The sequence below is a fragment of the Dermochelys coriacea genome, chromosome 8 (genome assembly GCF_009764565.3).
Source record: "Dermochelys coriacea isolate rDerCor1 chromosome 8, rDerCor1.pri.v4, whole genome shotgun sequence".
Lineage (NCBI taxonomy): Eukaryota > Metazoa > Chordata > Testudines > Dermochelyidae > Dermochelys > Dermochelys coriacea.
The window spans coordinates 75,126,163-75,138,568 of NC_050075.1; the positions used below are offsets into that span (position 1 = coordinate 75,126,163).

A 12,406-nucleotide genomic window follows, 5' to 3' on the forward strand; every position below is an offset into this window, starting at 1 on the left:
AGTAGCTGTGGGTTTTTTGTTTTAAATATGGTGGGCTAAGTCAATTGAAGGGAGCAGCAGGAGAGGGATTCTTCAGGAGTCCCAAGATATCACAATTCTAATTGTATCACTAAAGTAAGCAATGATTTGAGAGCTAAGATCTGTAATAATCTTTCAGGGGTACTGAAAGATTGCTGAAAATTTGACTCATAGGCTGACTGTAACTAGGACAGCTGTACCAAACTAATCTTTCCATAAACTCTCTTTTTGTTTTTGCACATCACAAAATCACTGTGCCAGATGTAACCCCTTATTCACATTGGTGATCAGTTACTGTAACAAGTATTCTTGTTGTTTTTCATTGGGACTAAATATGTGAGTAACCCAATGGAATTAAGGGGCTCACAATGTGGTCCTATATGTTTGGGTGCATTTAGGGTGTTTCAGATATCTTAGTGCTATGCCTCTCAACCAGCGTCTGCAAGTCTGGATGGAAACATATTAGGAGAGCTCTGGACAGAAATATGTACTGCACCTATCTGCACTGTCAGGCATACTGCTGTTAGTCTTCAGCTTTCAGAAGCGCACTTTATTTGTAGATTTAAGTGTGTGAAAACTTTTGCTCACTACTATTTTCACTTGATAATGTATATTTGCAAACTTTATAGCATAAGTGCAGTTCCCGCTACAGTGAAGACTTTGTGCTACAGCTGGAAAAAGAGTTGGTCCAAGCCAGACTAAGTGAAGCGGAATCCCATTGTGCTCTGAAGGAGATGCAAGATAAGATTCTAGAGATGGAAAAGGTAAATCAAAACCAGGATCCTCCAAATAAAGTAGCACTGTAAATAACCACACTAGTCCCCATAGTTTAGCTGCATGATTGTGCTCCAAAATCTATCGTGTTCGGTTTCTAGCTCATGGTTGCAAAAAACCTTCAAAAATCTGTGATGAATGTAATCAAAAGCAAAGATGTGTGCTTGAGCCTTCAGAGATCTTGGAGCAATAGCTCAGGTGTGAACAGTTCCCTTTCATTTCATTTCCATGTGATCACAATTGAAGTCTGGTGGTGGTTCGTGTAAACATTTTATTTCATTGTTGATAGTTTTGTCAAGCCTCAAGGTAGTATCCATCCAATGCTTGGACTATTGGTAGATATTGATGCAGGGTGTCGCCAGTTGCTGACAAAGGTATCTGTAATGGGGAATGAGGAATTAAAGCTCTCATCCTTCCCAAATTTTCAAGTGCTTGTGCGGCAGGAAAATTCCCAAAATGAGAAGGAAAAAGATGCCTCCCCTTCACAGTACCAAAAACCTCAACTCTCTTGGATGTCAAAACTAAAACCATCTCCCTCCATTTCATGCATAGTGGAATTGTCAATTGTCCTCTAACAATCAACTGTCAAAACATCCAGCTTCCTTTTCAGAACAAAAATCTATAGCACCTCAAAAATTTGCAGAATAAGATGGAATAATCCCAAATGATATAACTGATATGATGTACTGGATGGCAGTCTGCCCCTCAAAGGGTCTGTTGAACCAGGGAGCAGCAAGCCCTGGCAGAAGTTGGGAACCAGCAGATAATGATTGACTCTGATTCCCAGTGGGAAGATATAAGTGAGGCTACAGCTCCGTAAGGGTGGGGAAACAGGAGAAAGACATTTTCCTGACCAGCAGCGGAAGGCTGTATCAGATGGGGTAAGCCCTATGGTCCCCCTGAGGCCAAGGGAGGTCATGATCTTTTGAGCTTCTGGGGTGTAAAGGACCTTGCAGTATCAGGCCAGGTCAGGACTTATCCCTTTTTGTTACTTTTTCTATAAATCTTGCATTTGTGTGGCAGAAGAATAAAAGCCTGCATAGAAGGCTAAAACAGAGGTGGCTGTGGCTGACTGTTTTGTCCCCAAGCTGGTGGACGGACTCACCAGACTACAAGGAATTTGATCAAAACTTATATTTTAGGCAAAATAAGACCTGGAGTACAGTGTTTTTAAAAGTAACATCTTGACTCATAACATGTAAATCAAATTCTCTGGAAGGCTTGGCCAGGTGTGTGGTGGGGTAAGATACATAAAACATTAAGGCAATAACAGATAAATTTAACATGTTCAAATAAGAATTTGTGATCTGAGGGTTCTACCCCAAAATTCAGATGAGCATTTACCTATATTCAAGCCTGTTCAAACATGGACATGATATTCTTTAAATTAAAAATTCAGTGTACATCTGAAAAGAGTTATAACCATAACAGTAAAACCCAGTTTTAGGAAATAATTTTATAATGTTAGAGCATCTCTGGACTGGAGCATGTACACTTGGGTGGATGAGAAGACTTAAAATAACCAAAAGTTGCTTTGACTACTGCAGTCTACTATCTTTAGACCATGTAGGCTGGGAAAAATTATATTCATTGTCCCAAGGTCTACGCTGATGCACTAATAGTTCAGAAGCCCAGAAGGATGTACTGTAGCTGTTCAAACTTGGAAATAGCTACAGCACTTCGTCTGAGACCTTTTTGAAGCTGTTAAAGTGGATGTTTACCATCTGTTAATTCTGATGGTACTACTGAATCCTAAGGTTTTAAATAAATACTATGTTAGTCAAATTATCATGATCCCCAAAGGTACAAAAAACAACCATTGTTTCTTATACACTTAAAAAATGGTAGGGAGGAGGAGGAACAACACAATTAGATTTTTAACAGCAGTTAAAATCCATCGCACATTAGCAATGTGAGCAGGGATGCTCCTGTTCAGGTGGATTTCTTTTTTAAATTTCCCTGCCACTTTTTGGTTATTGTTTTAATTTGTTTCAGTAATTCCATGTTAGTATTTTAACTTTTTTTTTTCCAACCTGTCCTTGTTACCAGCTACTCTTCTTTCTGGTTAGTTTCCCCCAGACTTTTTTTTCCTCTTTCTTTCTGTTTTTCTTTCTCTCTTCCCTTCTTTCTCTTCCCCCCCCCCCCCCCCGAGTAGGGTTCTGCTTCTGTCTCTGTTTCACGTTTCCTTGCCCAACTGCCATTCTGAATCTTCATTGACCCATCTTTTTTCAACATCACTTTCTTCTCGCTTTTTCAAGGATGAGCAGACTTTCCAAAAATTAGTCTGAGATGAGATGTGTAGGCTCAAATGGCAAAAGACACCTTAATGATGTAAAATCTATTCCGCCTTCACTTTACTTAGAAAAAATAGAGTTCAAAACCTTCAGACTTGTTTTCCATGCCTTTTTGTTGGCATCATTAATGCCAAAGACAGTGTAAGCAGTCCAGCTCCCTGCCCTGCTTTTTAGTGATGCCATCATTTCCAGCAGGAGAAGTCTAGAGGCCAGGAGGTTTGAAATCTTGGTATGTAATTTTAGTTAATACTTAAAAGGTATTTGTCTACTTAAATCCATACTTTATTCTATCAACAGACACTCAGATTTAGCTTTAAAGCTTCTCATTTCATTTTAAGGTGCATCAGGAATAGTAATCACTCCATGTGATCTTGGAACAAAACTTCCTAAATGTACATTTCTTCAATTAAATATTTAAGAGGGTCTTCTTTGCTACAGAGGAACAGTTCTTTACCTGATGAGAATAATGTTGCCAGACTCCAAGAAGAACTGATTGCAGTGAAGTTGAGAGAAGCAGAAGCTTTGATGGGCCTAAAAGAACTTAGACAGCAAGTCAAGGATTTGGAGGAACACTGGCAGGTATGCATATAAACCTCTTGATAAACTTTAAATATTTTTGAATAAAGCAGGATAATTGAATATGTAAACCTGAAAAATGGGGTCAACTAGATTGGTGACTGGGGCTGTACAGAAATGGCATATTAAGTGAGGGAGCCCCAATATGTGTTTACTTTAAAAATGTAAAATGGATCCAGGTTGTAGATGAGGGCTTTCTACCTCATGCCACAAATTAAAACCTTCTGGTGGGAGGTATACAAGTACAAAGTAAAGATCCTATTTCAGTGAATGCAAGTAGAGGTTGGAACTTAGCAAAATCCTGCTATTCAGGTGTTTTGAAATACTCCTTTTGTTTTAAGGACAGATTTTCAGTTTCATGATTGCCCCAATTGAAAATTTCTGTCCCCAAGCAACTGTCTCTCGGTTTTTGTAACTATGTAACCTTGTGGCCGTTTGTAGTTCGTATGATGAACTGTGATGCTATATTAGTCTTCTGTTTGATTCTTCAAAATTGTTGTGGTGGATTGTGATGTACTTCATTCTTCAGCAGATGAGTTAATAGTATTTATCTCTCAGGACTCTCCTACAATATAGATATATAATCTAAAAAAAGCCATTATAAATTATTTTAGCGTCATCTAGCTCGCACTGCTGGAAGATGGAAAGATCCATCCAGAAAGAACACTGTGAATGAACTGCAAGATGAATTGATGACAATCCGATTGAGAGAAGCGGAAAGTCAGGCAGATCTAAAAGAGATGAAACAAAGAATGATGGAAATGGAAACACAGGTATGTTATTGAAAACAATACTGAGATGGCAGAGAGTTAAGCATTACTGTGATCCAAACTGAATGCTGGCACCTAGGGATGCCGAGGGATAGCCTTTACCAATGACAGTAGCATAATGACAGTACAACAATCTTATGCTTTTCGATGGTTAAGAATGAGACTCCAGTTTGATTCCCTTCCACTTCTTTTCAAGACTTGCAATATATGAAGTTCATCTTTCAGAACTTCCCACCTTGATGTTAAGTAATGAACTCACCATGCTGGGTGGATATGTATGAATCTCAATTGTTTTACAGTCCTAGTTTAGTACAGCAATAAGTGTATCATCTTAAATCTGTTAAATTTAACAGGCAAAATTTATCTGACAAAAATACTATCTGCTCCTTTCCTTTCCCTTGGGAGTTGCCTATACGGTTTTGCCTGATGGTGACCTTCTTTCATAACCCATGAATCTGGCTCCTGAATTGGCCAGAGGATCGTTGCAGATCAGCTGTGTGCTGCCAATACTTAAGAAGGAGTTTGCACCAACATTTTGCCCCTTTAGCTGTGATAAATTCCATGTGGCTGGGGTGTTTGTGAAGAGAGAAGTGTAACATGTTTACCTATTTAAATTCTGCTATAACCAAGGAATGAGGGAGCATCACTTGGCAAAAAAACCTGTATTATGTGCACTTCACTGAACACTTTTGTTCTTGAAATTTCTGTTGACACTATAGCATAGTATTGAACTTCTGTTACTTGAAAGGAGGTGAGGAGTGAAGGCTTTGCAATAGACTTTCGGGGAATCCTCTTATGGAAAAAGTCTCAAACATAACTGACACATGGGGAAACCTGGTACATTTTACATTCTGAATGCATCTCAGCACTACGAGTACCAATCCCTGCTGTCCCAGGAAGCAGGAATTGGGACACGTGGTGTGGTGTAAAGAACTGACTCTGCACCCAGTATTTGGCCCAGAGTCACCAGTTAAAACTTGTTACATGCCACTGATGAAGTAAAAAGCTTCATAAAATATCTCAGATAAGTTAAACCTTTTTCATTAGGGTTGCTAACTTGGCATTGTAAAAATTACTTTCAGTTAATGCATTTTTTTATTTTAGTCAGCAGGGGGCATAATTATCCTGTTTTATCATATGCCATGTACTAACAATCATAAATAACCTCACTTCAGCGTATTTCCTGAGTGCTTGTATATAGATGTATGCTGTTATCTTCCATTTGGACAATATATACAAAATGATATATGAAACAAATTAAACATGTATAGTCTTTCTAGGCAAAAATATAATTTGCCTTTCAGTGTCGAACATACTTTGGTTACTAATCTTAATGTTTTGTATAACTAGACCAGGTGTTCTCTCAACAAATTTTTTGGTGGTCTCAAAATGCGGCCACTAACTCTCACTGGTGGTCACACTGACACTTTTTCCTAAAATAGTTCATTAACTTAGGGAAAAACAATTATGCACAGATACACATCCAAATCATTGTAATTTATATTTGTAAGGTTTTTTGGCAGACTCAATAAAAATAATGCTGCCGCCTCTTTGGGAGTGATGTTTGTAAATTTGTTAATATCACAGCACACTGAGTAGCTACCTGGGAGGCTATGAAAAGTGGCGTGATTTTTAACAAACATACAAGTATCTCTTTTCACAGATAACTAGCAAGTCTGCTGTGAAAAATGATACTTGCATGTTTGTTAATATCACTTTTCTCAGCAAGCCCCAGGACCCATTAAACCCTGTATGGGGGGGGCTTCAATGGGAGGTGGCAGGGGCCAGATGCAATGGTGGGATGGATGCCGGGCCAGGCAGTGCAGGGGCCCGGGGTTGGAGGGGGCAATGATGCAGTGCTATGGGAGACAGTGGGGGCGATAGGGATGGGTGATGAGTCCAACTGTCAAGTGGCCAGAGCCATGATCTGGTGTCTGCCATGTGGCCAGGGCTCAGTGCCCATGGCCAGAGCCGGAGATGGGAACTGCATAGCCGGAGCCAGGGATTGGAGTCCGCTGCCGCGCAGCCAGAGCTGTAGGTCAGTGCCTGGGGACCAGTGCCTGTTGCCACAAGGCCAGAGCCTGGAGCTGGGGGCCAGAGCTCAGGACTGCATGGTTGGAGCCAGGAGCCCGCATCTGCTGCTGCATGGCCAGGACCAGGGGTCAGCACCTGGGGCCAGCTCCTGTCACCATATGGCTGGATCTCGGGAACAGAGCTGTGGGTTGGCGCCTGCTGCTGTGCAGCTGGGGCAGGGATCAGTGCAGCCGGAGCTGTGGATCAGCACCTGCCACTGCATGGCCGGAACTTGAAACTGGAGCCGGGGGCCAGTGCCTGCTGCCACACAGCTGGAACCAGAGGCTGGAGGCAAAGTCCCTCAGCTAGAGGTCAGGGCTGCGTGGCCAGAGCCGGGGTGGTCAGTACCCACTGCTCCGCGGTTGGAGCCCAGGGCCGCATGGCCAGGCTCCTGAAGTCTCCCTGCTGGAGCCTGATGCCGAAACCCCCTCCCGCAAGGTGCGTCAAGAACTCACCTTGTTCCTGCAGCATTGTGCCCCAATTCTCTCTCCAGAGGTGGTGTGGGGTGCTGTACATCCAGGAGCAACAAGGAAGGAGTGGGAGAGGCTGATCCTCCCCCGCCCCGCCCCAATCACTGCCCAAATGACTGACTTGTGGCCACATGAAAACCCCATGATGTCTGCATTTTGAGAAACGTTGCACTAGACCACCTGGTATCTGAGTATACTTTATCAAAACATATTTTCATTCAAAATAAATATTTTAAGATGAGCAATTTTAAATTGCAACAAATCTTGGAATGCTTCCTGCTCAATAAAATAACGTTTTGATATACTGAATTTGTAAATTAAAACTGACTTGTAAATCCTGTTTATAAAATATCTATTGGAAGAAATGTTAGTGCTTTCCTTGTCTAGTTAGGTAGGTGTGATAAGACCTTTTCTGACACACATTCTTTTATAAATGTCAGAACCACATCAACAGTAACCATTTACGGAGGGCGGAGCAAGAGGTCAGCAATCTACAAGGAAAGGTGCAATATCTTTCTGCGCAGAACAAAGGGCTTCTTGCTCAGCTGAGTGAAGCAAAACGTAAACAAGCAGAGACTGAGTGCAAGGTAACCAGCATCATGAGCACACCATTCATGTACAAAGTATATATATTCACATTCTTATTTGCGACAACCAGATCCATATTTTCAGCTTTATATAGATGACAAACCTTACGAAAGCAAAACCTTACATTTTCGAGTGAATTAGAAACATCATCTTGGATTTACCACCCACCAAAAGAAGGGTTGACAACCTTCTCCTCTAATTTGTGGTCCTGTGAAGGTTAACTTTTGAGTAGAACTACACTTTAAAGTAAGCGACTGACTGTATAAAAGGCACAGACTTACATAGCAGACTCTGAACATGGTTTACTCAGACATAACTGATTGCATTCATGACCAAGTAGTTTATAGTACCTTAATTCTGGTTAGCAGAATCAATATAGCTGTGTGAGGGGTCGCAAGGGTAGAATTAGGGTGGAAGGGGACATGTCCCCAGGGTAGGGTGTGACAGTACCCACTATGAGTTTTGCCTTAGCAAAAGTAAATGGCTTATGTTTATACTTAAGTTCCAGATGTTTCCAAATTCATTCATACAGGGCAAAGTTGAAAAAATATTTCAAGGAAAAAATTTCTCAAATGACACTCTTCTATTCAAAATGTATGCATATGGTAAGAAATAACATGCACCCAAGTGTTTGTAAGGCTGTAATTCCATCAAAGGGTTCTGATGACAGTATAACTCAAGAATGAAGCTTGAGTGGTTTATCATTGTCACTAAATCTCAGAGATGAAGTTACATCCTTATTAATATGTATAGTTTTCTTACAATATCACACAAACCTGTAAATACTGAAATTTGTGTGTGTTTCAAAGTGTTCTTTTCTGGGTAATTCAGTTTAATTGACTAGATTTCTGTACACTAAGCTATGCTGACCTAACTTTAATCACCCTAAACTCCGAAGTGTAGTGTGTATTCAGCACCTCTGTCTCTTAATCAGTCTTCTAATTAACTTCATTTTGCCAGTGAAGAGGTTTTTTTTATTCAGTTTCATTTGATTTTAATTTAAGGTGCTTACCATTTCTCTTAGATATACTCTAGTCGTCCTCCCCTAGGACATTCAATATCTCTTTTTAGAAAGGATTTTCATTTTTCCTGCTCTTTACATTGTACTGTTGCTAGCTTCCTTTTTTTTCTAAAGCAACCTAAAATAAGTGTACAGGTAATTGGGTATTAATGTGCAGTGGAGTTTGATAAGCCAATGGAAGTTGTTTTTTAGGAATCTGCCCACTGAATATTAAATGTCAGCTCTCGGTCCCTCTGACTAGAATTAGCACTTCATTCTACATAAGAGTTGGTTTCTAATGCCAAATCAGTTACTGTTTTCCATATGTTGATTTCCTTACCAGATGTTCACAACTGTTTTATATATTGGTGGCATTTCTTAGTGTGTAAGTAATGACACTTCCCCACTAGTAAATTCTTGTTTCATAGGGTTTAATACTAATAATCACATCAAATTCTTATTAAATATTGCAAAGAAGTGGGGTATCCTCATCCTTTTCGTAAAGTAAGAGAGCACTTTGAGTATCCTCTAATCCAGATTCTGGATTAAGTTTGTATCCATCCTCATCTGAATAATAGGCATGGAAAACCTTTCTTTAAAATGGGTTGGGACTAGTGGATATTTAATGCAGGCAGGGACTCTGTGTTTGTCAAGTATAATCCTTGTGGCCAGTGAATGAGGTGAAAACGCTAACTATGACCCTGGCTAGACCCTGAATTTTGGATTGTAATCATTAGTCCCTGAGAGGCATGTATGAAGGCAGGCTTCACAAATGCACATTTGTGATAGTCTGAGATCTGTCAGGATAATGTTAATATGAAGTTAGAGTCAAGTTATTTGCACCAAACGGAGATTTGGCATTCTGGCGCATTATCTGAACCATGACTTTGAATGTAAACTTGGAACAGGCCCCATATCTGAGTTTTTGTACAGAATCCTGCATAATGGCATTAATATACATAATTTTTTTATTAGTAAATTGTATTAATAGACAATTGTGATTAACTTGCTTAAATAGGACTGTCCTAATTTTCCCTCCACTTTCCCCTTCCCCAAAATCCTATTACTGATATAATCTGTCGTGCCTGCTGTCCTCCTGTTGTCTCCACACCCACTCCTCCCTGACTTGCCTCTTGCTTCTACCCCTCAATAAAAGCATGCTGTGGTCTCTCCATCCTCAAGAAGCAGTCCCTTTATTCCACCTGCCTTTCCAATTACTTCCTCTCCCTTCCTTTAATCTCTAAACTCAAAGGCACTATTTGCCACTGTTGCCTACAATTGCTCTTTTCTAGCTCCACTTGGCCCCTTCATTCCACTGAAATTAATCTCACCAGGATCTCTAATGACTCCTTTCATGGCCAGAATTTCTGGCTCTCTACCTAATCCTCCTTCACTTGCTTATAAAACTGGTCACTTGCGCTTTCTTGACATCTTGTCCTTCCTTGGGTATTTGTGTCCTCTCCTGGCTCTTCTACCCTCTGATCGTTCTTTCATTGTATCTCAGTGGATCCTCCTATTTTGTGGGCAGTCACACAGGCTCTTCCCTTGACCAACTTCTCCTTTAACATTTTTTTTGGCTTCTTGCATGACTTCAGCTACCATGTGTATGCTGATAGGTTTGAGAGTTATCTTTTCCACTCTTAATCAGCTCCTTTCAACCTATCCCACATCTCAGCCTGTCTTTCTGACATCTTGGATGGTCACTGCAATTTAAACACAACATGGGCAAAACTGAACTCCCTATCTTTACTTTCCAAACCTCCTCCCCTTATCCTTTTTGTTACTGTTGACAATACCATCATCTTTCCTACTGCCCATAAACCTAGATGTTTATATTTGACTCCTTCTGCCTTATCCCACATATCCAGGCCACATCCAGATTTGTCTATAACACTTTTGAGTGTGCCTCCCTTCTTAGTTGATCAGGTAAACCTTTTGTTCAGTTCATCTCCCATCTTACTACAGTGACTCCTGTTACCTCCCTGACAACCACATCATCCATCCCAAGGCTGTTCACAACACAACTGCTAGAATCTTCCTTGTCTCTTTATTCTAAACACATCTCTCACACACCTTCTTGAGTACCTTCATTTGCTCCCCCTCTTCCACAGCATTTTGTTAAGCTTCTAGTACAGTCCTTAAGATCACTCACAATTCTGTCCCTCTTGTCTCCTGCTGTGCCAACAAAGCTATTTTTGATTGCCCCTATATTTGTATCTCCAACTCTTCTTGCTTTTTTCACACAACCTTATGCTTGGAATGCCCTTCCTGAACTGATCTTTAAGGGCAAATATTGCCTTCTTGCTTCCTCAGAGACCCACTGTTTCCATGATATTTGCAAAAAGTTAGTCAATTAATTATGCATAGGTTTGAAGGGTGGTTGAGTATAGTTATCTTTTAAAATATGCCTCATGTGTGCTGTTTATATATCTTGATTGCATTCCTCTTCACACAGCGTATGTTTGTTTTAGACTGCAAGCTAAAGCCTGGGTGGTTGCTACCAGAATACAAGCACTTATTTAAAGTAGCATTTTGTAGTAGAAAAACCTATTAGAACCAGTTTTATAATAGCACTTAGTTTATTACATTTTCTGATATGTTTTCTGTTCACTTGCAAAACTTAATGTACACAGAGAAGGTGAAACTTTTGCAAGTCCCCCCAAGCAATATATTTTTTCATATTAGCATTGCCTTTTGTGGCGATCTCAGATTCTCCTCTTCCACCCATTTCCCCCTCTAGTAACAATCTAACACATCCTCAAAGCCTCAATCTTCATTCCTCCAGCTGAGAACTGAATGGGTCTCCCATGTACATAAACTGTGTTCTTTCATTTCCTGAGGGACAGGCATGTATGGTCACTCTTTCGGCCACGGTAAAAAGATCTTAAAATTATAATATCTGCATGGGTAACCAGAAAAACCTCAAGTATGCATACAATCTAAATCTGGGAGTTTCCTTACTAGCATGACTGTCATCTATACAAACTCTTTGGAATAAAATGAGAGGTTTTCCAGTGCAGTATTGGGGCCGCTAGTTTCTCTAGTTAAATATTTTCATTTTACATCAACTAAAAGTATAGATGGGGCCTGCTAGACATGGTTCAAGCAGAAATGCTTTGAACTAAAGAAAATGTCAATGTAAGGAACTAGAAGGTATAAGAACTGTTGCAGTTTTTTGGGAATGATAGGTATAATTAACATTGCTATGGCCATCACCGAAAACTAGGTATTTTAAGAGGACATGTGGGAGCTCCAGGGCCAGAGGGGAGGAACAGTAGAGGCTAAATGAAGTCCTCAAATCTCTCGCCTGAAGTGGTGACGCAGATCTTCATTCCCCAAATGCAAGTTGTTATGGCAATAGATGTTTTGAAATTGGTTGGAGTCCTACCTAAATGATTTCTATATTTGGGCCACATCAGCACAACTCTCTTGAAAGCTAGAAAATTTAACATACTATGGATGTTCAGAAATATGGTGTCAAATAGTCCAGTGGGCAACTATTCACTAATATTCCAAACCTAATAGGGTTGATCTCTTCCTTCATGTTCCTCCATCCGGTGTTTAAAGAACCACCTAATTAGACCTCCTTTCCTCTCTGGGATCGTATCCTCTCATCTAAAACTTACTGCATCAGAAATGTGTAATATTAGGACTAATTAAGAGAATTGTATATCTGAGCTTATGACTTTAAAGTATAGACAAAGTGATAGTCAGGATAATTTTTCTTGAAAAACCTTGACACCCCCCCCCTCCCAAAAAAAAAAAAAATCTTAAACTGCTGGCCTGATTGCCAGTCTCCTGCTTGTGGAGGGGGAGAATAGTTCCTTTGCAGTGTTGTTATTT

The 12,406-nt window shown here is 40.2% G+C and overlaps 1 protein-coding gene across 21 annotated transcripts in view; it reads left to right on the plus strand.

Moving 5' to 3' along the window:
- Positions 1–12,406, plus strand: part of EVI5 (ecotropic viral integration site 5) — a 133,947-nt gene that overhangs the window by 61,808 nt on the left and 59,733 nt on the right. For 18 of the 21 annotated variants that reach the window (XM_038413199.2, XM_038413212.2, XM_043520513.1 and 15 more), the window contains 4 exons: positions 648–782; positions 3,525–3,665; positions 4,277–4,435; positions 7,416–7,562. In XM_038413199.2, coding sequence (XP_038269127.1) covers positions 648–782; positions 3,525–3,665; positions 4,277–4,435; positions 7,416–7,562 — 582 coding nt within the window. The remainder of the gene's footprint in view (positions 1–647; positions 783–3,524; positions 3,666–4,276; positions 4,436–7,415; positions 7,563–12,406) is intronic. The other 3 variants (XM_043520508.1, XM_043520518.1, XM_043520514.1) reach the window with 2 other exon arrangements.